At 33.8% G+C, this 26799-nt stretch overlaps 1 protein-coding gene across 1 annotated transcript in view; it reads right to left on the reverse strand.

The window, feature by feature from the left end:
• Window positions 1-26799, reverse strand: part of GLRB (glycine receptor beta) — an 85102-nt gene that overhangs the window by 57559 nt on the left and 744 nt on the right. The window contains exon 2 of the mRNA XM_012448486.2: window positions 25551-25701. Within this exon, the coding sequence (XP_012303909.1) occupies window positions 25551-25672 (122 nt within the window). The 5' untranslated portion in view covers window positions 25673-25701. The remainder of the gene's footprint in view (window positions 1-25550; window positions 25702-26799) is intronic.

The raw sequence follows: 26799 nt of genomic DNA on the forward strand, positions 1-26799 counted from the left end.
CTAGAAGTAGACTATACTTTGAGACAAAAAAAAAACCCATAACATACTAAAACATATAATGCAAAAAAGCAGTACTAAGAGGGAAGCTTATAAAATAAATGCCTATATTAGAAAAGAAGGAATAAATTAAATATACAACCTAACTTTATACTAATACCTCAAAGAACTAGAAAAAGAAAAAAAAAAAGCCCAAAATTAGCAGAAAGTAGAATATAATAAAGACTAGAAGAGGAAAAGTAGTAACAGAAAATTTAAAAATTTTTAAAGCAAAAAAATTGGCTTTTCATAAATATTAATAAAATTTACAGCTAGAATGACAAAGAAGAAAGAAGACTCAAATATATAAAATCAAAAGTGAAAGAAGAGGCATTACAACTGATGCCATAGAAACACTATGAACAATTACATACCAACAAACTGGATACCCTAGAAGAAATGACTAAAATCCTTAGCACATACAACCCACTAAGACTGAATTATAAAGAAATAGAAAATCTGAACAGACTATAACTAGTAAAAAGATTGAATCAGTAATCAAAACCTCCCAACAAAGAAAAGCCCAGGACCAGATGGTTTCACTGGCAAATTCAACCAAACATTTAAAGAATAAAAGCCAGTCCTTCTCAAAATCTTCCAAAAAATTAAAGGGAAGGGAACACTTCCAACATCTTTATGAGGCCAGTATTGTCCTGATACTCAAACCAGAGGAAAAAAAAACACATCAAAAGAAATCTACAGGCTGATATTACTGATGAACAAAGATGCAAAACTCCTAAACAAAATACTAACAAACTAAATTCAATAGCACATTACAAGGATCATATACCATGACCAAGTGGGATTTATAACCAGGATGCAAGGATAGTTCAACATACAAAAATCAATTAATGTCATAAACCACCCAAATCAAGAGAATGAAGGATAACAATCACATAATCATGTTAATAGATGTATAAAAGGCATTTGATAACATTTAACATCCTTTCATGATTAAAAAATGCTCAATCAACTAGGAATAGAAGGAAGTTACTTCACATTATAAAGGCCCTATATGAAAAGCTCACAACTAACATCATTCCCAACAGTGAAAAACTGAAAGCTTTTACACTAAGATCAAGAACAAGACAAGGATGCCCATTCTTGCCACTTCCATTCAACATGGTACATAGTACATAGACTAATTAGATAAGAAACAGAAAAGGAAGACATCCAAGTCAGAAATGAAGAAGCAAATTGTCTCTGTATGCCAATGGCATAATCTTTATAAAGGAAACTCTAAAGACTACACACACACACACACAGTTAGAACTGATAAATTCAGTAAAGTTGCAGGATACAATTAACAAAAAACATCAATTACTTTTCTATATACCAATAATGAGCTATCTGAAAAGGAATTTAGGAAAATAATTCCATCTGTAATGCCATAGAAAAGAATAAAGTATTTAGGAATAACCTTAATTAAGGTAATGAAAGACTTATACACTGAATACTATAAAACACTGATGAAAGAAATTAAAGACACAAACAAATGGAAAGATAGCCCATGTTCATGGGTTGGAAGGCTTAATATTGATAAAACGTCCATACTACCCAAAAGGATCTGCAGATTCAATTAGATCTCTATTAAAATCCCAATGGGAATTCATATAGAAAATTTTACAAAGCAATTCTAGAATTCATGTGAAACCACGAAGTATCCCAAATGGCCAAATAATCTTGGGAAAGAACAACACAAGAGTTAAGTTATGTTTCTACACTTGAAGTATTAACTATGTTCTAACTGCCACAAGGTTTTAATTTTTCTTTAGCAGCTAAACAAGGACTGGCCTCAAGGTAAGCAATATTAAAGCAACTGCAGCTCACCACCAGACACTGACTTACTGGCCCTTGTTCCACAAGCCATAACTACAGCTGTGATTGGACGAGAGACTGATTTCAGTAACTTTCTCCTGATAAGAAGACCACTAACCATGGACTAGTTCCGGGCAGTTTCACAGAGTCTGCGCATTTGAGTGCCTTCATGTCCCTGCTTCACCTTTTGATGTAGAGAGCCTAATTGTTATACATTTAAATGCCAAGTCTCCACCCAAAGGTGAACGTGCCATGCAGGTAACATGTTTGCTGGCACATGCCCTCCTTTCATGAATATTCAGAGCTCCTCCTATAGCCTGCTGAAGATACGTACTTGGCCAACCTATTCAGCATAAATTCCTGTCTTGATTTTCCCTCTGTCTAAAGTATTTGCTTTTGGTTTTTTTAGCTGGAGGCTGTGCTTCCTGCCTGCAGGTTGTAATCTCCTTCTTAAAATAAAAGTCTCCTTTCTAAATTTGTAAGTTGTGTAATTTTTAAATTCATAATAGAAGAAAATATTATTTAGCCTTTAAAAAGAAGGAAATCTTACTCTATGCAACAAGATGAATAAACCTTGAGGGCATAATGCTAAGTGAAATGAGACAGTCACAGAACAAATACCATATGATTCTAATTACATGAGATACCTAAGGTCAAACTCATAGAAGCAGAGAACAGAATGGTGGTTTTCAGAGGCTGGGCATAGGGGAAATGGGGAGTTCCCATTGAAGAAGTATAATGTTTTAATTATACAAGATGAATAAATTCTAGATATGTGCCTATAGTTAAGAAAGCAGAGCTCATGTTAAGGGTTCTTGCCATAATAAAATTTAAGACAAAACAATCTCTAGTTATAATCCTCCCAAAAAAATTCATACTGTATGTATACATACAACATGATGACTTGTGAGTTATTGCTCAATTTAGTTCAGAAAAAAGTCCATCAAAAATTAGTTTCACCTTTTTACTGAACCAATTGGCTTATTATTTGAACTGTTTGCAAAGCTATTACTTGGAAGCACAATTTAAATTCTTGGCTTTCTGCTAAGGAGAATCTGGCACATGACAAGATAGAAAGTGAATAGTACCAGGATGAAATCTCAATGAATGTTCCTAAGTACTTCAACTTCAAAAATAATAGTTTTCTTAACATCCCCCTCCAACCCCAAACTGAAAAAAAAAAAAAAAAAAAGTTTGATTCTATGGACTCTAAAAAAGGAGAAAGACAGAGTGAAAACTACAGATGGGTGTAGGGTTAAGAAATATATTGGCATTTTTCTTTTGATTAGACTGTAATGAAAACCTTAAGTATATTACAAAAGAGGCAGCTGAAGGAAAAACTTGAAAAACTTACTCCAATTTCAGAAACCCCCACACACAAAACAGTAGGCAATGAGATCTAAATCTAATTTGAATTAGCCTTAGATGAAACAAAGGAGAACTTTCTCATTATAAGGAGGGGAGAGGTAGAGTGAAATGGCAATATAGGGGGGGATTCTGTGTCTGTTAGTGGAAGATTGAATCAGATAGATTAAGTTTCCCCTTAAAAGTTACAAGTTAAAAATCGAGAAAAATGTTCTTATGTATCTGCCAGAAAATAAGAGGTTGTACATGAATACCTAGAAGATAAAATATGGAATATACTACATTTTATTTTAGAATAATTCAGAATGTTATATAGATCACCAAAAATATATTAATGTGATTGCTTTTAAAATTCATTTTAAATATATTATGACATAGTATTCAGCACCATTACTAAATGATTGATACTATGATTAACATCATCTATCACCTGTAATTTTCTGTATTTTGCTAACACTGCTTTTGGGGAAAAAATGTTCTTTGAATGCAAATTTTCAAGAGTTGAAATTATTTGTAGAATTATATGTAGAATTCATACCTAGATAGAACTACACAGCCTGAAGATTGCCACATGTAGATTCCTTCATTTATTCAATTAATATTTAGTAAATGCCCACTACCACCAGGCATTTCTCTAAGCCCTGGAAAAATGCCAGCAAACAAAACACACAAAAACACTTGCCCTCATGGATTCAACCCCAAATTCATAACAGTAATTGTCCACGGGGTAGGCCTCAAAAATTTCTGAGTTCTCATTCCTCACAGTGTACTATTCAGCATTGTGGTTTGTATTTATTTGACATGGTTCACATAACCAATATCCCAGGTCTAGCCACATTTATGAAAAGGTGATTATTCCAATCTGAAGTTAAATGTCTTTATTCCCAATTGGTTTCTGTTTGCTTTGCCTTCATGTATGTAGTTTATTTTTTTTTAATTTAATGTTTGAATATAAATTAGAAAGAAAATTGAGTCCATGCTATGTCAGTGAAAATCCCAGCATTTTATCTATCTGTATTAAAATGGAAAAGCTAACTCTAAAATATACATCAAAATGCAAAGGGGTTACATTAGCCAAGATAATCCTGAAGAACAAAATTAGACCAGGACATACCCTATAGACATTCAGCCTTTGTAATAGGTGAGTATGTTACTAGCACAAGAGTAAACTAATATACCAGTGAGACAGAAAAGAGAGTCGAATAATTGATTTACAATAAAGGCACAATTGCAATTTACTAGTATTGTACAAGGATTTTTCAATAAATGTGTTGTATTCATTGGATATGCCTATTTTAAAAATGAGTCTCAACACTATCCCATATCATACACAAAAGTAAATTGAAATGGATTATAGATCTAAATGTGAAACATAAAGCAAAAAATTTTATTTTTAAAAATAAAATAAACTGATGTTCATAACCTTGCAGTAGAGAAAGATTTCTTAGGAGACAAAAGAATTAAAAATGAGTAACAAATCAGATTTCATTAAAAATAAGTTCTTCAATTCACCAAAAGATACTGTTAAGAAAGTGACAATGCATAACAAAGAATGGAGATTTGTACTACCTCTGTCTGACATATGATCTGTTCTAGAATATATAAAGAATGCCTAAATATTAATAAGAAAATCAACATTTTTTAAAGTAGGCAAACACTTGAAAAGTCATTTTGCAAAATAAGTTTACAGGTGAAAAGGTGTTCAGTAATATCAATCATCAAGGAAATGCAAATTAAAACTACACTGAGATATCATTATACTCACAGAAGATGGCTAAAATTAAAATGATTACCAATAATATCAAGTTTTTATGGAGCAACTGAGACTCACACATTGATGATGAGAGTATAATTGGAAAACTGCCCATATCTTCTAAAGTTCAATAAACATATATCTTATAATACAAAAAAATTTTACTCTTGGATATGTGCCCAACAGATATGAATGCTTATATCCAACAAAATACATGTATACAAATGTTCATAACAGCCTGGGCAAGGTGGCTCATGCCTGTAATCCCAGCACTTTGGGAGGCCAAGGAGGGCAGATCACTTGAGGTCAGGGGTTTGAGACAGCCTGGCCAACGTGGTGAAATCCCATTTCTACTAAAAATACAAAACTTAGCCAGATGTGGTGGTGCATGCCTGTGATCCCACCTACTCCTGAGGCTGAAGCATGAGAATCGCTTGAACCCAGGAGGCAGAGGTTGCAGTGAGCTGAGATTGTTTCATTGCCCTCCAGCCTGAATGACACAGTGAGACTCCGTCTCAAAAAAAAAAAAAGTTCATAACACCTTCAATCATAATGGCCTTAGACTGAAAACATTATGAATATTCCATAGTAATAGCTGAATTTCACCTGAACTCCTAGAATACCAAATAGTTAAGAAATAACCTCACTCTTCGTGTTACAGGAAGCACCTTACTGCAAATAACTACCCTTCCCCATATGCCCTAGACAAAACCTGCGGATGACCCCCTGGTTTGCCTATGATAAGACCAGACACAGGCCTTCCAAACTTCTCTTCTTTGTCTCATAAATGAGTAGCTGAACTGTTTGTCCTCACTGACCAATCTGAACTAATGTACGCTAACTCAACTTGACCAAACTTTATTTAGGTTTCTCCCCTCCCTACATACACCTCAATTTTCTTCTGCCCCTGAGGTTAAGCAATCACCAGAAGGCATTCTCCTTTTATGAAAAAGTGATTTTTTAGATTATCATTCTTGTTTGCAAAGGGCTAACTCTCCTTAATGGCCCCTCCTAAGAATCAGCTTACAGCCAAGAAAAACTGTTCCATCATGGCACCTGCTCATCCCACTCCCCAGCAGCTGGTTTCTTCCAGACTCATTTATTGCTATAAAAGAGAAGCCCTTTCTGACCCTGGAGAGGCTAAGAGATCTTACAATCAGAGCATTCTCCCTATTGCAAAAGTCCTTTCAAATAATGCATCTTTACCTAAGTTTAGATTTGTCTTTTCATTTGACAGTAAAATAGATAAATATATTCTATATATTCTAACAATTAATACCACAGAGCAATGAAAAGGGAGGAACTACTGCTATACCAACAAGCATGGATGAAATCTCACAGATATGATATTGAACAAAGAAAGCTAGATACGAAAGTGTACAAATTGTTGTCACTCCCTTCATATGATGGTCAGGAAGAGGCAAGACCAATCTAAGGTAATAAAAATGAGAACAGTAATTAACACTTGGAAGGAGGTATTGACTAGGATAGGGTGTATAGGAAATTCCTTGACTACTAGAAATCCTCTATTTCTTGTCTGAGTGAGTTACATGTAAATAAGCTATATGTAAAAAGTCATTAAGATTTATACACTTTGCCAAATGTTGGAACTCAACATTTTTAAAACATGGAAAAAAATTAGGTGGACAAATTTGGATGCCCTAGTACACAGTCCATCAAAGTCTTATTAAATAAGGCAATAGATGCAAATTTTGTAATTTATAAGCAAACATTTGTTATATATTTGTATCTTTCATAGTTAAAATTGCAAGAATAATAATAGTTCAATTCTTAGGCTGGGCAGTGGATCCATGATATTTATTATCTTCTTTGAACTGTATATTATCATCCTATATACTTGTTCTGCACGGTTTTATAATTTTTTAATTGTCAGCATACCATTTTGGGACGTCCTAAACCACATATCAAACCTTTTTTATCATTAAATAGAAAAAAACAGTCACCCCCAAACATGTGAGGCACTGTGAGTGGTGAAGCACACCAACTCTGGAGACAAACTACCTCAATTTAAATCCTGGTTTACCACTAACTAACAGTGTGGCTTTGGACACTTAATCCCTTTACCTCAGTTAGCTCATTTGTAAATAGGGATAATAATCCTAGAAAATCATTTCTTCATAAAATACAATATCTGCTTTCAGAATTAAATTAGGTAATAGAAGTAAAGAACATAGAGTAGTATCTAACACTGTGTGGTAACCAATTCACCTATTTCGTGTCACATGAAGAGAAACAAAAATCAATGTTACAAAAGTATTAATAAGACAATTAGTCAGAAAAAAACTGAGTTCAACCCAGTTGAAAGTTACCAATATGTGGTTTGGTTAAGCAAATACACATGCTATCTTGATTTCGTGTATATATATAGATATATATATATATCTATATATATATGCAAGCTGTAAATTCATCTATCTTACTTTCCAAATCGTTAATTTTAATGCTCTCTAGAAATTTACGGCACAAGTTAATGAAAGGGAGGGTTTTTCTTACTACTACAAACTAAAACATAAAACCGCCAGGAAATTAAGGAAAGAAAGGTCAGAGCAGAAACTGAGAACCGAAACAAATAATTTAAGCATCATAACTCTTTGAGTAAATTACTTCAAAGAACATTATAATGCCTTGGGATAAAAGAGCTTTTGCTACTGTCAGGAAATCTAATAAACTAGGTGAAAAGCCCTCAAAGGCCACTGCTACTATGTAACCTGTTTCTGCCTTAACTACTTTTTGCAGTTTCTCTTTATATAATATCTTATGTGTAAAATGATTCATAATACAGAGTTAAGAAAACTCTTTCTTTTGAATTTGAATGATATTTTCATTAAAATATTCACAACATATCTGAACAATGGTATGTGTCCTGGACAAAAATCCCACTGAAGTTATAGGAGGCAACAAATATGAATGCTATTCTGAGGGATGAACTGCCTCCTCGCAATGTAAATGTGGTGGCATCTGGATATTGAAAGATCAGTCCTTCATCTACCTATTGTCCACTGTTTGGAAACCAATGTAACTTTTTTATTGAATAAGCTAAAATCTGCAGGCCTCAATGATAAAGAAATTATATTTTTTCCCACAACATCCATCCAAACTGGCTCTGTGAGGTAAGACTTCCCAATATACCTGGATGAAATCTCCAGCAAATCTCATAACATTTTCAGTCATTCTCAGATAATAAAAACTACCACCTGGCACTTTCAGCCTCACTAAAATTGTCACTTCCTTAAGCAAGATGTCCGGTCTTGGGTAATAATCAAAATCTGAGGTTGATTTAAAACGATATCCCCTCCCTCCCAGCCAGGCCTTCCCCAGACAGAAAAGCCTGCAGAGGGATGGGGGCATGATTGGCTTTTGCACTGTCCCCCTGCCTGGCTAGTTTATAATATCCTTGTGGCTTTCTCAAAATCCCCTCTTTGAGCTCCTCTAATTTCAATTCCCAGGAAAGGCCTGTGGCTTTTCTCCAACTGGCCGCTCCCAATTCTAACTATCAGCCCCAGGCATTCTGCAGTCCACACTGTGGGCTTCCACTAGCCACTTAGGCCCTTCTGGGCAACTTTCCTCATTGTGAACTCCAAGCCAGTGCTTTCACTTGTCCTTCCTCTCATGCTCTCTGGCTGTCTCTTGTGTGACCACATCTGAGGCACAGTAAATACTCAAGTATGACTTTTCCTCCTCAGATAGAAACCACTCCTATTCCACGGCAGTCCTCTCCTCTCTGTTCTGTTTCCTGCAGCCTACAGTCACAGCTGGCCTTTGACGTCTCCAGTGTGAGTTCATATCAGTCCACAGGGAGCCCTCAATACACAAGAGACAGATATGATTCTAGCTTTATGATTTTTAAAAATTTTTTTTTGGTAGAGATAGGGTTTCACCATGTCCCCACTCTCCTTTGCCTGTTCTTCCATTTCTCCAATCTCATTCCCAATCATTTCTCAGATATCTTTACTTTTCTAGCTAAGTCATTTTGTAAGTGACCTCATCCAGTTTCATAATTTACAACTCTTTAAATGTATACCTCCAGCCCAGACCATTCCCTGGAATTTCTGACTCTGTATTCAACAGCTTATTGGACATTTTCTCTTAATGTCCAATGAATACCTCAAACTTAATACGTACAGAACTAAACTCCTGTTTTCTCCTCATTTCCTATCTACTTTTCCTGTAGTCTTTAACAGATATCTCAGTAAATAAAAACCATTCTTTTTTTTTGGCTCAGGACCAAAACATGGAAATCACTCTTAGTGATCAAGGCATATATCATTCAGCCATTACAACTTTTCTCACCTCATATCTATCACTCTTTCCATCATTCACCCTCTTCCTAGTCTACATGCTATGATTTGAACACATAAAGCCTGCCATAGAAATTTTGTATTTGATGGCTGTTTCCTTGAAACACTAATCCTTTATAAATCTCCATGGTCTTGCTATAGCCAACTCAATATATATATCAGCAATACCAAAGTTCTAGTTCTCCAACCCATGTGATGCTGAATATTATTTTAGTGTGAAAATGTTTGACTCTTTTGAATCAATAAAGCACTTCTAAGTGCTTAAAAAATAAATATTTTTCATAATTACAGACAGTGCTTCTGTGAACATTCTTGTACATATTTTTTGGTAAATGTGTACACATTTCTGTTGAGTACTCTATACACCAGAAATAGAATAGCTGATTCATAGAGTGTATGGATTTTCAGCTTTGTAAATGGTAAGCCATTTACAAATGATTTACCAAATATTTATACCATTTTGAACTTTCACCAGAAGGATTTGAGCAATGTGATTCTTCACATTCTCTTCTTCTTTCATTTAGCCATTCTGGTGGATGTGTATTGGTATCCTATGATGATTTTAATCTGCATTCCCTAGATGACAAATGAAGTTGACCACCTTTACATATTTTGAGTGGCTTTTAGGCTACCCTCTTTTGGTCATTTTCAATTAGATTGTCTGCTTTTTTCTTAATAATTTATAAAAGTTCTTTGTATATTCTCAACAAGTCTTTATTGGTATGTGTGTGCAGGTATATTTGGAAACAACTCAAATGTTTATAAATAGCAGAACAGAAAAATAAACTGTGGTGATTCATATAATGGAATACTAGACAGCAAGACAATGAATGAACTTATGCTACATCTAACACTGAATAAATCTTACAGATTTAATGAGCAAAAGAAGCCAGTTATAAAAGATCTTTACTGAATTTTTCTATTTACATACAGTCTGAAGACAGGCAAAATTAATCCACTGAATGGTAATCACTGGAGTTGGCAATGAGTGATTTGGAAAGGACATAAAGTGACTTCTAAGGTTTTGGACATGTTCTGTTTCTAGATCTGGGTGCTGGTTACCAACACGAACATTTATTAAATTGTATAATTATGATTGGTGCACTTTTCTGTATGCATATTATACACAGTTCAAAAAGGTTTAAAAATAAGTGCACAAAAACAACTTGTGTTTAATTATTTGCATGTTACATACACAGAGAACAAACACATATATAGACAGATTGAGGCAGAAAGAGAGATGTCATGAAGCAATTAAAATATGTTATTATAATCTTTGATCAGTTAAAACTAAGTCTGTATGTAATATCCTATATGAGAAAGCAAATGCCTGTATCTGAATTTTTCATGGTGGTTTAAGAGGTAACTCACTTTTCTCTCTCTGAAGAATTAGTCTATTGCTTTTTATCCCTTGGTAGCAGAGCCAAAGGGAACCATGTATCTTACACTTCACTTCTTCTTAGGTATGTTTTTATGATCTTATTACATGCATATATATGTATACATGCAGCATGGAAAGAAAATAAATCATGTTTCCTGACCACAGTAGCTCAGGAATGCTTTCTTATTTATAAAACATCTATTGATAGCTAACATCCAAATTACATACTGCCAATCAAACCAATGACTAGTTTTTAGGTGGTGGAACACACATCTATGAAAAGGAAGATTGTCAGATTGTGACAATCTGTGAAATAACTTCAATAAGTTTTAAATGTATGTAAAAGACCATAAGTAAACCCATTATGTTGCTTGAAAATGGTAAAGATATGCAAAGGCTGAGTGACAATCAAGAAGAAAAATGTGTTTCCATTGGTGAGGGTAATAACCAAACATAAATGTAGTGGCAAGAACGTTAGTGAAAAAAACTTGGAATGAGAATCAGAAGACCTAAGTTTAACTGTCAAATCTGCCACTAGCTAGTGGTGGGCCCTTAGGAAAGCCATTTTACTACCTTTGTGACTACAGTTCCCCGATCTTCCAAAAAAGGGGGGAAGGACTCTGATATGTACAGTATGACTAAAGAGTTAGCTTCAAACAACCACCTGACTACTACTGACTGACTTTATGACCTTAAGAAAGCTATACGAACACTCTCCACATCCTACATTATTTATATATGAAGGGTGAATGATGCTGCTTGCAGTCCAGATTCATTGTGAAAAGTCGATGACCTCCCATGTGTCAAGCATCTGGCATTAACTCTCACATAAAGTCATGCCACAGATGTTCTATCTATCCCAGCCCTAACACTCTGAGTTTGTGAGGAAAGCTATGTGTAATAAAATGACCCAGATATTTTCCCCATGATTAAGTTTTCTATCTTTATTAGCTTAAGTAATGGTTAAAAAAACGAGACCAAGAACAATAGTAAAGACGCAAAATCACTTTGAACTTTTTAAAAGAAGCTCGAATATCACAAACAGGTAATCCACCTTGTAGAAGCTTTACAGTTAGAAAATACTTTTACATATAATTCCAGATTATACTATCAGAGAAGCTCCATGAAATAGGTAGAGATTCTTATTATCATTTTACAGATAAAAAAATGAAGTCTTAGAGAAGTAAAGTGATCACTTATTCCAGGCCACAAATATATCAAGTGATCTTCTCTAAAGTAGAACCTATGTCTTTTTACTAAAAAAAAAAAAAAACACCATTTCCACATATTAAAATTCAAGAATAAACTTTTCTCTCAATTACCCTAAGAAATCATATTGTTTGTGAGTTTATTTTGTTTATTTTAAAGATCAGGACACTTATCCCAAAGAGAATCATCTGTGATGCAAAACTGGTCAGTAACAGTCAACTAGAACCCAAGTCTCCTGAATTTTCAATCCAATCTTTTCTCCTCCGTATTAATTCAACCAATTTCACCTTAAATGTATCATTTTTTTTTTTTTAGCATTTGATTTTTTATAATGTTAATGGCGGTGGTTCATAGAGTAGGTGACTTAGCTGGGACAAGAAGGATAAGGAGGGATGTAACAGATTAAGGAGAAAAGGAAAGGCCAAACCCTAGGAAGAAGTTAAAGAATAGACAACAGAAGAGTGTCACAAAAAGATCAGGCTGCTCAGGAACACCAAGAAGTGCAGCATAACAGAAGATGCTGGAAATGTAGAGCAGAATCGAAAAGAGAAAAGATGGGCCACAAGGAAAGAAGTAAGTGATTGGATATACACTGAGTATCACTCATGTTGACACTATAGAGTAACAGTCCTCAAAGTGTGGTCCACAGCCACAAACTCCTGAACTTACCCAAAACACTTTCAGGAGGTCTATGGACCACACTTTGAGTACGGTTACAGAGTGTAACCGTACTGTCCACAGAGTCAAAATTATTTTTATTATAATAATACTAAAATATTATTTACTTTTTTCCACCATGTTGACATTTTCACTGATGGTACAAAAGCAATGGTGGGAAAAACTGCTGGTGTTTTAGCACAAATCAAGAAAATCATACTTAAATGTATTCTATGGCTGTTAAGCCATTGTATTCTTCAACATCATATACTAGCAGAAAAAAAACACAAGAATTTTAAAAGACAGTTTCCTAAGCAATGTTCCTTAAGAATTAATAAAAATATTAGTTTTATTAACTTTTGAAACTTAACATCTTTTTAATGTTGTATGATAAAATGGAGAGTACCCATAAATCCTTGTGCTGCACACCAAACTATTATAATTGTTTCAAAAACATTACTTGAAAATTACAAGTTTAGTTAGTAGAGATAGAGTGAATGTTTGACTTACTAGATAGACTGAACTTAATAGATTTAATATTAGATTGAACTAGATAGGCACTTTCCATGAAAGGCCATTTTCAGGAAACACCATAGAAAAATGGTGGTAATTCAGATTTGAATATTTGGGAAAACATTTTTCAAAAGCGAATGGAGAGAACCTCTAACTTTGAGAAAAAACTACTCTATTTGTTGCCAGTGATAAAATATGAACTTCCAAACAAAAATTGGAATCTTAAAACTAATATTAGCTACCATGAGTTTGACAGCTTCCCAACACTCACAGACATTCCAATGAGATGATAAGTGATATTAGATAGATGCGACTTTTTTTGATGTTGTATAATAAAATATGTCAACATTTGGAAAATCTGCAAAACCCAGAGAATCAATATTTTCCAAATGATGTTATAAAATCGCGACTGGATGAAAGAATCATTCAAAGTGCAAGATAGACTAGTGGATTTTAATGTAACAGAGGACAAAATGTTCACTGATGTGATTTCAGATTTCACATTGAAACTATCTTTTAAGGAACTAGCACTGGTTAAATTTTGGCATGACATTAAAGAAGAATATTCACAATTATGACAAGGCCATTAAAACACTCTTCCCTTTTTCAATTTTATGCCTGCATGAAGTCATAATGTCTTCACGTACTTCAACCAAAACAATGTATCACAACAAACTGAATGCAGAAGCAGATACGAGAATCCTGCTGTTGTCCATTAAGCCAGCCGTTAAACTGTATTGCTACAGTAAAACAATGCCCCACTTCTCAGTAGTTTTTTGTTTTTGAAATTTAATTTTCATAAAAAATAAGTTATTTATGTTAATATCAGTAGTTATTTTAAGTGACTTAATAACATTTAAATTTCTATTTCAATTTGTAACAAGGTAATATCAGTAGTATAATCCACATAAACTAAAGCTCTTTGTGCCCTTAAACACACTCTAGGTTGTCAAGGGGACTTTAGACCAACAATTTGAGATCACTGTTGCAGAGAATGAGCAAAGTAGAGGGGACAGGATCAAGTGCAGGAATCTAGAAAAGTACTGCAATAACAGATTCAAGGTGACGTGATTATGGTCTGAACAGGGACCATAAAAGTAGAGATGATGAGAAGTAGCTAGATGCAAGAATCATTTCTGAACCATAAACAGAATGAGTAATCGATGACATGATGAAAGTGAAGGCATGAAGGATTTGAAGATGCTTTTGTCATTTCTCATGAAAGGCTGGGTGCAGAGCTGGGGAATACAGATGGGAAAGCCAGTTTAATATGTTTTGAGGTCCAGTAGGAAGTTGAAAATAATTACTTGGAAATCAAGAGTGAAGTTACACAGAGATAAAGATAGAGACACAATCATAGATACAAAGAGATACTACCCAGGGGGAAACTGATAAGAAAGAAGCTCAAAGAACTAAGGATAAATATCTGGAAAACCCAATATGTCAGGAAAGGCAGAAAAGAAATAGCCCGTGAAGGTGGTTAATCAGCTGTAGTCAGAGAGGTGGCTAACAAAGAGCCCGGGGTGAGTAAAGTTCTGGAAGCCAAATGTGGGATCGGTGAAATAGGGTATTGTTTCCATTTACAGAAGATGGGTAGGCCTTACTGAGTAATAAAAAGGACTTAAAAGAAAGTCACTATATTTGTTTTAAAGAATAAAATTCATATCTTCATTTACTTATTTTTTTGAAACAGAGTTTTATTATTGTTTTATTTGTTGTAATAATATTGCATGTCTTTTGTAATGTAAGGAAATTCAAGGTAAGTAAAGAAAAGAACTAGTGATTAGAGCTCAGAAAGTATAGGCCATTTCATCCTATTAGTTCAAGAAATATAGTAATTAACAGAGGGGAAAACCAAAGTTAATGAAATAGGAATGTACAAACTAAACATATTTTTTCCAGTTGGGAGACCCTTCAATATGTTTGTAAGCACTTAAGAAAAAAGAGCCAAAGAAAAGAAGAAAATTTAAAACACAGGAGAGCTGAGTAAGTAAGCTATGAGATACATCTCAGAAGACAGTGGAGGAGATGGGATCTAAAAAAAAACTCATTTTTTTGTTAAATCAGGAGAAAAGGAGAAAAAGAAGGATGATGCCTCATGTAGCTTTAGAATGAAAATGAAGGAAGACTGGGGGAGTTCCTGTCCAAGGACCTCTATTCTTTTCCTTTAAAATAAAAGTTAAAATTTTAGGCTAATACTTAAATGACGAGATAAAGGACAAAAACAATGTGGAGAGAGAAATTTAGAGCCTCTGAGGGGTAACGAAAAGAATTTGGAACCAAAGTGAAGACTCAGCCAAGATTAGATCAAAATAAACCAACCAAGATTCTAGATCACTGAAAAATCTACATGTGTAGGATTAAGTCAAAAATATTATAGAGATTCCAGACACATATAACTAGCATGTAGAGAGAATATTAAAGAATGTTGCAATAAGACCTTTAGATTATTTTTTCAGCCATGTCCATAGTGTCACTGAGAGTTGACAGTGATACAAACAACATCACACATCCACTCATTAAGGTCTTCTCTATTAGGTTATTCTCAGGAATCAGCACAGGAGTAGTAAATTCCCTGAATAATCATGAGCTCCTACTATTGTTTCCTTACATGAGGACTAATAAAGGTCAGATGTCTCAAGGTATTCCATATATTTTATTAGCAATTGAATAAGTGCTTCACTGTTATTCCAATCAGAGCTCTAGAAATATTATTTCATATTTACTTCATTTCTCAAAGGAGCCATTTGCATGTACATAAGTTTGAATAATTGACTTCATGAATTCTAAGTGTAAATTTTCATAAAATACCCATAGTAAAGGAATTCATTTATAAAGGGACCTCAGCTCTCTTTAGCAGAGCAATGATATGACTATTTCAGGTGGTAGAAAAAGCAAAATATAGGAGACTTTTGCAAAAATACTCTATTTTTTACCCTATTATAGAAATTATTTACCTCTGCAAGAAAAAAACAAGATGCATTTCAGTAAGTCAAATTCCTTAATTTGTAAAATACGGTAGGCTAAGAATGCAGACAATTCACCTTCCTCATATCTTACTCTTCTACTTTGGAGTTCAGTTAAATACCTGTGTTTTGATAAATCAACTCTGAAATTAGATTCCCTTTGGAGTTAACTTCCTTAAGAAATAGAATTTTGTGTATTCTTTTCCCATTTGTTAGGCTTGACTGGTTAAAAATTGAGGAAAAAAAGCATCAACGAAACACTTAAATAGTTAACCCTGAATTTAAAGTTACCAAAGCAATCATAAACAAAACTGTACTGTATCATAAAAGATATGGCTGCCATAAATCAATGAATAAAATTAGAAGACTATTGAGAGCAAATTTTTCACTATACCAAAGAGAAAACTGAGACTGATAGTGACTTACTGAAAGTCATACAGCCAATTAGCAAAAGTGCTAAATGAGATACAGTGGTGTTCTTTCTGCTATTTTATTTTACTATGCCTTAGCCATCATAATTTAGTAGACATACAGAGTAAATTTTAAACAATCCATGTTTTACCTCTAAACATCATCCCAGTGAACCACTAACCCTAAGATTAATTTAGGATTTTTCTATATCATCAGCTATTCGTTTGATTTCCTTTGAACTAGCAAGCATAAATGGAGCTCTTTTGCAAACAGTTTTGAAGTAGGGCAGGATATAAAAGTATATATAACCATTTCATCTCAAGTACTTACAATTTAGTTAGACAGCAAAAACTATACAATAGAGTTCAACTAGAAAATAAAAGAGATAATTGTATAAAGAACTAATTCTAACCAAGTATCAAAACATCCAGTACGCACAAAAAGGATTCTGGGATATCAAGGACAGGGAGTTTAATTTCAGTTTTAATCATTAGGCCTATGAAACCTTGGGGATGAAAATAATTTTTAAATACTCTTAACTTCCCAGTGATGTTATTTGGGTCATGTCCCTACCCAAGCTATGTTCAATCACTCAAGCAACAAAGAAGTTCCCAAAGAAACCCATTTTCTCTTTGGACAGTTCTATATTTTCCTTTAATTGAACTTACCTTCCTCTATTTCTCACTTTGGTCTTAATTCTATAACTTGGGGTCATACAAAGAAAGTCTAGTTCATTTTATATGACAACACTTCAAATAGAAAGTGATCACTCTTCTATTCTTCAAAGAAAACAATGTGCAATACAATTAATCAAACAACACAACAGACTTTCACATTTGTGCTAATACTGGCCATGATTCTCCAAACAAACTCACATGTAATTCTAACTCATAAATTATAGCAACCAGAACTCAACATAATGCTTCAGGCAATATACTCACCATGAGATTAATACTTTTTTCTTTCTAAACATTGTATTTCTGCCAATATCCAAGACATAAAAGCATTAATAAACGACAACATGCTATTAATTCAGATTAATCATATTCTCAACTAAAACTTGTTTTAAATGTTTTATAAAGCAAAGTAATAGCTAAGATGAGCTCTGAGTAAAGTCTAGATATATTAAGTAAGAAATTGTCATTCCAAACATAAACATGTCCAAGCATACATAATAGCAAGAGAAGATTAGGAACAAGGGCAGATTAACCTTTCCAAAATAAGAGAGTAGGCTTGGGTGTGGCTGACACCTGTAACTCTAAGACGTTGGGAGGCCAAAGTGGGAGGACCACTTGACGCCAGGAGTTTGAGATTGCAATGATCTATGATTGTATCACTGAACTCCAGCCTGGGCAACAGAGTAAGACCTTATCTCTAAAAACATACATACCTACATATATAAAATAAGAGAGTTGTTTCACATAAATTTAGGAATATAAGTTAGGGAAGCCCTTGAAAAATCAAGGTAAGAAGTATGTACTGGAGTTCAAGAACCATAAGGTAATAAGATATTGTAAGTTCTTAAGAATAATAAAATGAAAATACAGATGGCATGTTAAGATGGATAATAATGACAGAAAAACTAGGGTGAATAACTAGGAAGATATAGTAACAAATACGTTAAAAATAATGGTGGCTGGGCACAGTGGCTCATGCCTGGAATCCCTGTACTTTGAGAGGCCAAGGCTGGAGGATTGCTGGAGCTCAAGAGATGAAGGCTGCAATGAGCTATGATCACACCACTGTGCTTCACTGGGCAACAGAATCAGATCCTGTCTCCAAAAAAGAAAAGAAAAGAATGGTCTAAGAGCAGATGCAGTGAAGAAAAACTTGAACATGGCAGATATAGACGATCATCTTAAGAGTATGTTAGGTTCCATCGAAGTTTCATGCCTGGGTAACTGGAATAATAAGGATGCTGATTTCTTTCTAAAAAAGAAGATCAATTCGATTGATAGCAAAATAACAGCATGCCATTAAAATTGAATTGTTCAAACAGGTAATAAGAAAATACATAACTAAACATCAGTGAAAAATTCAATCTGGAAACATAATAGTAATAACACAGGTAATTTTCAATAGTATCCATTTTAGAGATTATCCATATCCTGTTCCAAACACCCTTTCATCTTTTGGCCAATGTCTTTGTCTTGAATATTTCCACTAGGAAGAAACTGGAATTAAACTAAAATCAATTTAGTCTATTAATGAATAGAAGATAAAAGAGTCAGAATAGGAAGATGGCTAATATAATAACCAGGCACCATGTGGTGGCATTGAGTATTCAACAGTAATCTATCCTTCTTAGTACATATAAACTGAAGTGCAAAAAAGGTTTCATTCAATGGTACAATCTCTCTCTGAAAGAGACAAAAAAAAATCTCATAAACAGCATTAAACCATTTACATATGCACACACAATTTTTAGTTTACGAAAAAACTAACAGAAAGAAATCACATTTTTCTCAATATACGCAGAGAACAAGAACAAAAGTTAAAAGTTATTTATGTAATTCTTTTAAAGCTAGAGTGCCAACAGCTTGGAGGAAAGATAATTTACAAGGTAGGATAACACATGCTAACATCACTATAAATAATAGCACCCCTCAAAACTTATGGGCTTGTTATTAAGCTTCCCAGACCTAAGATACAAGTATGAGCCAAAAGGGGAGAAAAGAGGCAAGATTTCAAATGCAAATTTCAAACATATTAGTTGCCCTTACTGTCAGCTATCAAATGTTTGGAATTCAAACAGTCTGCAACAAAAGATGGAAGTTTCCTTAACTCAGTGGTGGTAAAAATAATGTAGTATGTGACAAGGGGTTGTATAGCTTGGCCAAGTTCACTATTAAAAAGTGCTTATTATGTCTGCTATGAGCAAAAATAGAAATGGCAAAGAATATTCACTTTCATTTTGAGGTAGTTCTGGTTTTTAAATTACTGTTATTCAATCAAAAAATCTGAAAGTATATTATAGCATGTTCTAGTTTCATATATGATGTACCTACAAATACAAATCCATATAACTATGTCTTATAAATTATGGCAGGCATTGATTAACTCATTATATTTGTTATACTGTGTTCATCATTTCTTGAAAACTATAGTACCTTGACATATTTCCTTTTATAGCTAAAACTAAGGTCAGGAAAGAGAAAAGCTTTTCTGGGTTTGAAAGAAATGTTTTTTAAAAATCTTATTATTCATGAAATTTCAAGCCTTAATAGTAAGTTTCTTAATCCTTATTATTAACACATCACCAAGATATATTATCTCTGGTAGTAGAGCTTTCTAAGTCAATTCCCCCAAAATAAAGACATACTGAAATAAATAGAGCAAGATAAAATTTTTAAAACACAATTCTCTATGGGTCATTTATATATGCACACACAATTTTTAGTTTATGAAAAATCTAACAGAAAGAAATCACATTTTTCTCAATATACACAAGAACAAAAGTTAAAAGTTATTTATGTAATTCTTTTAAAGCTAGAGTGCCAACAGCTTGGAGGAAAGATAATTTACAAGGTAGGATAATACACGCTAACATCACTATATTATATCACACTCTGGTTTAACCGCCTGTCTAATGCTCAAACATTATAATATACCCCCAAGTAATTATCCCACATGCCTGTGTACCTCCAGTTACCGTAAACTTCACTACCTCCCTTCCCAATCAATTACATCTAGGTAGAACTCTTAGAAAGTTCTTAACTTGGAGCTAAAAATATCCCTCCCTGAAGCTTCTATTTAATAGTACTGCTTTTAATTTTTGGTGCCAAGCAACAAAGTCTACTTTCTTATCACCATCAGTTTTTTAAAACTTTGAAGACAATTTTCAAGTATCTCATTTCCTTCAGCTCTTTCTAATACGACATGATTTTAATTACTTTTACTATTCCTATTTCTCTCTTCTGAAAATATTTTCTGTACTAGCACAGTGTAGAAATTTCTGTTAACCTTTCTTTAACTATTTCTATTAAGTAATATACTTAACATAAAATTAGTAAAATAATTTTACTACTAAAATAGTTTTTATTTTACTAATTTCATGTTAAAAATACGTTAATTTTAAGAATTTCTTTCTTAAAATACTAAATTGCATGTATGTGTAAAAATATATAACTATTCATTTGTCTGATAATTATTTTTTTTCCCAAATGTACTCTGCCAAGCTATGTTTTCCCTCATCCTATACTTGTGTAAGTGGCTTCTAGACCAAAGTGCAATTTATTCTTCAGTAGTGTTAGATCTACCTCATTTAGCCCTTCAAGATCATATTGAATCCTAATTCTGTCTCATATATTCACTACATGTCCCAATATCACATAGCCTCAGTTTGGATTTTTTCTCTGTATAGTTTTATTTCAGACATTGACAAATAATTGACTATGATGAGGCCCAAAACAAACTAGGTAACATAATCCAGAATGAAGATGTTCCATTAACTACCCAGTTGCTAACTCACCTAGTTTTCCTAATATTGAGACCATATTTCTAAATTTTCCACAGGGATAGTATCAGTCCATTTCAGGTAACCTAACAAAATCCAGATATAATGACTTAATAAGAGGTAGTCAAAGATCTTTATGTTTTTATTCACTTCATTAAACAAACTTTTATTATATGTATATGTTCCAGGAGCTTTGTTACTCTCCGGTGATTGGGTTAATCAAGACACTGATCTCAAGGAGCTTACAATCTAGTGGGGAAAGCAGACAATTATAATAGATAATAAATTACCATACTGTATTATAAACATGAGTGGCAATTAGGGAACTCTGGAGGCACAAAAAGTAATTATCTAAATCTCACTGTCAGGATTAGGAAACATTTCCCAAAGACAATAGGGTTTGAGTCTGAGTTAAGTTTGAGGTCATTATGGGACAGTCAGATTAAATAAAGTGTTGGAGATATGGGTATGGTGCTCTTCAGAGAGGTAAGGGCTCTATATACAGACATAGAAACCAACAGGAAGTGGTAGTTACAGCCGTGAATTTAGATGAAACCACTAACACAGGTTAACTAAAAGAGAAGAAAAGCAGTGGCCTTTTAAGCAAAGGGAAAATCCCTTGCAGAGATGTGAAAGAGCACGGTGTATGAGAGTTGACCACGTGAGGCTTAGGCAGGGGCACTGGTCCGGTTGGGGAAGATACTGCTAGAAGCTTCAGAAGCCAGTTCATCAGGAACCTTGTGTGTGTGGAGCTTAGAAATGTCCACCTTATCCAGAACACTATGGAGTCCTTAAAGTGCTCTCAATATTGACATGGCCTGACTAGACTCAGGAAACTACTGGAAAATACACAGTACGGTCAGTGTGGAGAGTGAGTTGAGGGAGGAAGATAAGAAGCAGGAAGACTGAAAAGGAGTCAACCAAGAGGGTGGGAAGGAGTAACTAAAGCAACATCCCACATGGGAATGAAAATTTAAGACATATTCCAGAGATGGTAATTGATGAGTTCTGGTGACTACTGAATTTGAGAAGCTTACAAGTAGAAAGAGATGGTCTAAGGTAATCCCCAGGATTTTAGCATGAATGGTAAAGGTGGCAATGGTATCATCTGTTGAGGAGTTCACCACTCTCAGTGATCATTCATTGTATTATTCACATGATTCTGAGTTCAGGTTTTATCATTTCAAGTTAAATTTGAGTTCACGATGGGACAGTGAGGTTGAAATGGTGGATGTATGGGTGTGACACTCTTTAGAGAGGTCTGAGCTGTACATAAAGACTCATGAGTTAACGGTGAGTAGATGGTAACTACGACCATGGATTTCTGCTCAGGTAGAATGGATAACCAGAGGAAAGACCAAAAGCGTAAAGGCAATGTCAAATGTAAGCTGTAAAATAAAAAGGTAACTGTCCAAGGACTTATCTAAAATATTTTTATTAATTTAAAGTTTATTTCTTATTTGTTCATACATATGAAAATTCTAAGTTTTTGGAAGCAAATTTATCAGATACTTTGTCAATCTGGTACTAGTGCTTCACTTATATATCAAAAAAACAACAGATAATCACATCAGTTTACCATTTTTCTCACATCTGAAAACAATGCAGTTTAAAAAAAGGAACAGCAAAGAAGCCAAGAAAATATGATGATCTGACTCAAGTTCAGCATTTGATTTATAAGAATAATAAATCTTAGAATATCAAAGAACTCAAGTCTTTCATTTCTCCTAAATTTTAAAACATGTTTCCTCTATTTACAGTCTTGGGGGAAAATGTTGCTATAACAGTAAAAGTGGAAGATTTCACTCCAGATTGCTGCACATGGACTGCTTATGTATATGCACCCACATTGCTTCATCAGCTCTACTCAAAAACACAAAAGCGCAAATAAATGAAAACATCACTAGGCAAGAATTTCACCATCCTGATGAGTATTAGGGTAGTCTGTAGTTGATTTCGGGGTTTTGTAATTTTAAATATTCCTCTTAATCAAGACGTTTAATAAATAAGCAACTTACATAGGCTGAGCAAACTGGATCATTCTCTAAGATACATACAATTTGCATATTCTTTCACAGCCCATTATTATAGCTCAAATTCTTAATTAAGATATCTGAAGCAATTTGATACAATAGATCCAATCATAGTCAGGGACAACCCTAGTCTTCTGAAGTTCTTAATTCAGTGATAATCAAATCGGAATTCTTAATAAAATGCTCAAACGAAAAATATACAACTCTAACTTTCCGAGGTATATCCACTTTATAACAAGCCAGACTTTTGGCCGCATCCCATTGCAACTGTTAATAAGGCTTTATCTAGTCTCATAATTATTTTTAAAAGCCTATAATGTAAAAATTCAAAGATGAAATTTCAGTTAATTATTCAACATATCTAAAATATTGAGATATGGGCTTAACAGGTATATGTTGGGCCTTCCACTTGAAGATATCATATTCATCAAAAGAGAATTCTTACTGTTATACTCTTTATTTACTAAACTTAACTTTAAAAATCAGTCTTAAATAATAAACGCCATAAGTATATACAGTCTATACATAAGGCTATTTAATAATATAGTTCTGAAAAGAGATAGAACATCCTCTAAAACACTCTCTCTTAATATATATGGCAGTCATAAGATTTGCTGTTGCCATCTTCAGAATAATTTCATTATGATATTTGATGTAAGGTTGGAGGTGAGTGTACAGGGGAGAACAAGAGCCTTATCAGCTTCCTCATATAGAGAAACCCAAGATGGCTTGATTCCATACATAGAATCACTGTGACTATAAGACATAGACAACAGTTTGTGTTAATATGCCAACATTAATCAAAGAAAAGGTAATATAAAGAATACCTAAAACATGAATGTCCTTTCATTTAGGAAGACTAAGACCTGACAACGTCTAGTTCCCTAAAATGCTCATCTCCAACTTGTTGCACAAAAAGTGTAACAGTGTAGATGGTTGTAGATTGTGGTTATTCCTGAACCTGCCTTCATTGTTCCCAGTTCATACCCAGCTGGGCAGATGGCCAAAAGGGGACACACAAACATAATTCAAGGCTATTGTGTCATACACCCAGAAATTGGATCCTGACGTCAGACTGTCCTGCAGCACTAGAATAAGCAGGACTATTAAGGGGGAAAATCAGGAGATAGCTCTTAAAATGGAGCTGTATTTAATGCTAGATGTTACATGGATCATGATACTGTCTCCAGAATTTTACTCTCACAAAGTCACACAAACAACTATTAAAAAATACCACTTCTAGTGTCCTTTCTTTATAAAATATACTGCCCAAAATGTAACTTATCTCTTGCAGGATGTCTGTAAAACTATAATAATATATATTTAAATAATAATTATGGTGGAATAAAATAAAATGTTATCTATGATCAATATTACATTTGAGAAATATTAATTGAAGATTACCTGTAATAGAAAATTAATTTTTATTCCAAATCACTGCATATGTTGCATTATTACCTAAAACACATTATATTTTGAGAAAGTTATTTGCTTATATACTGTACAATTGCTCTATGTTACTTTCATTCACCAGTAATGTTAATCTTTCCTATTAAAAGAAAAAAGACTCGGCGGGGCACAGTGGCTCACGCCTGCAATCCCAACACTTTGGGAGGCCAAGGCGGGCAGATCACCTGGGGTCAGGAGTTGGAGACTAGCCTGGTCAACATGGCATAACTCCGTCTCTATTAAAAAATACAAAAATGTGCTAGGTGTGGTGGCGGATGCCTGTAATCCCAGCTACTTGGGAGGCTGAGACAGGAGAATCACTTGAACCTGGGAGGTGGAGGTTGCAGTGAGCCGATACTGTGCCACTGCACTCCAGCCTGGGTGATAGAGCGAGACTTCGTCTAAAAAAAAAACACTCCACGCGACAAAGCTTTGTCTTCTGTGGGGGTTGTGTTGGATTTAGATTTTGTTTTTTCAAGTAACTTCAAAGTTAATGACCCGCCTTTTACAAAAATCGTAATTTGCTAATATTACTTATTTACAATTATTAAAATAGAAAATTGATCTATCATACGAATCTCCTTTGCCATGCATACATATAAACGGACTTTAAGATCACAGTTTACTTATCTGACTTTTAAATAAAATATTATTAAATATTGACCAGGTGCAGTGGCTCACGCCTGTAATCCTAGCACTTTGGGAGGTCGAGGTGGGTGGATCACCTGAGGTCAGGAGTTCAAGACCAGCTTGGCCATCATGGTGAAACCCCATCTTAAAAAAAGAGAAAAAAGAAAAGAAAAATTATTAAATATTTTAGGAATTAAAAAAAAACTTTTTGAACTGGTATTTGCTCAAAACACAGTATATCAGTATCCAATTAAAGTTGCATATTTAGCATAAGAAAGAAATAGTGACTTTTTCCTACTTTTGTAAACAATGTATAAAAATTATATAAACCCATGTCATGATTTAAAGAAAACTATAAAACTACCCTGAACACTGGGAATTTATTCTCACATTCTAAGTCTCTCTTCACCCTATCATTTTCTATCTATGAAACAGATGGATATATATTCCGATATGAAAAGTTTTGTTGATGTGTGTCTTCATAAGCCTTCTTACTTTTATAAAACATGCAATAACATTTCTCCATATAAGAATATAAGACATGAAGAACATACGATGGGCATAGATACTGCTTCTTTTTCCCCTTCCCTTTCTTTGAAGACTTTTCCTTAGAATAGGCTTCTTCCACCCACAAGGAAATTAAAATTAAAAAGGCAGTTGCCAATAAAAGCTTCATCTTGAAAACTTAAATTTCAGAAGATCGATCTACAAGAGAGAACAAGAAAATGTTTACATTTATGAAGCAAATGCTAACTCTATGACTGTCCCTTTAAGTAAGGAGTATGATCATTACTACCCAAGGGCAAGTACATTTGTATATCAAATTCTCATTGCTCAGTCCTACATGGTAATACTTCACAATATATTTAGTATTTTTATATAGAAGTTGTAAAATCTTTTTTATATAGCAGTAAAAGTCAGTTTAAATAATGGCACATAGAAAATAAGATCCCAACGAGATATTATAGGTTACTGTGTAAAATTTCTGATTCTATAGCTACATAAAATTGTAAATTAATATTGAATTGCACAGTATATCAAAATATGTTTAGAAAGCCTCTGGAAGCATGCTTTAACACAGCGTTAAAATGATTATCTTGGGCTAGTACACTGGCAGTATTTTTTAAAATTTTTATATTGTTTGAAATTCGTATGTATATTTTTCAAAAACAATCTATTTTAAAGCACAAGATAATTCTAAGTGTTAAAAAACTGAAAAATGAAAGAAAAAATTAGTATCAAAGAGTTTCACATTCTAAATTCATTGTGTTTTTATTTAAACACATTAAATTGGCAAGCTACCTTTTTGTCCCAAAAAGCTGCCTCTTAAGTTAGCTTTAAAGCTTCCCTACTTATTGGCTGCTAACATTTATCATCAAAAAGATAACTTCAGAAATTCTAGGTAACATATGAAATAAAACAAGTGCTGTACTTTTTTTCAAATTATCATCCTAGCCATATTTTAATAACATTTTTCATGCTCAAATCAGAATTGTATTCTTGCCAGAAAGTCTGATAAATAAAAAATAGTTAAGCCTCTGCTGACACTAGAGAGGTTCAACTTATTCTGCTTCCTTCATTTCTAAACATAAATTATTCTTTCATTGTTTTCTGCGGAGTAAAAGACTTGTCATATTCTTCAACGCTAACTTAATTCCCGTCTCTTCCTCATAAATTTGCTTCTCCCTCTGTCTTGTTTTTCATCTTTTTCCCCCCAGGATTCTTCCCCTCATATTTCTCTTTTTACACACATTCGAGGCAAACCAAAGGGACCTGGGTACTTTAAATTGAAGACAACAGAGG

This window comes from Aotus nancymaae, unplaced genomic scaffold, assembly GCF_030222135.1.
Source record: "Aotus nancymaae isolate 86718 unplaced genomic scaffold, 86718_ANA_hifiasm-v0.15.2.pri h1tg000033l, whole genome shotgun sequence".
Taxonomy (NCBI): Eukaryota; Metazoa; Chordata; class Mammalia; order Primates; family Aotidae; genus Aotus; species Aotus nancymaae.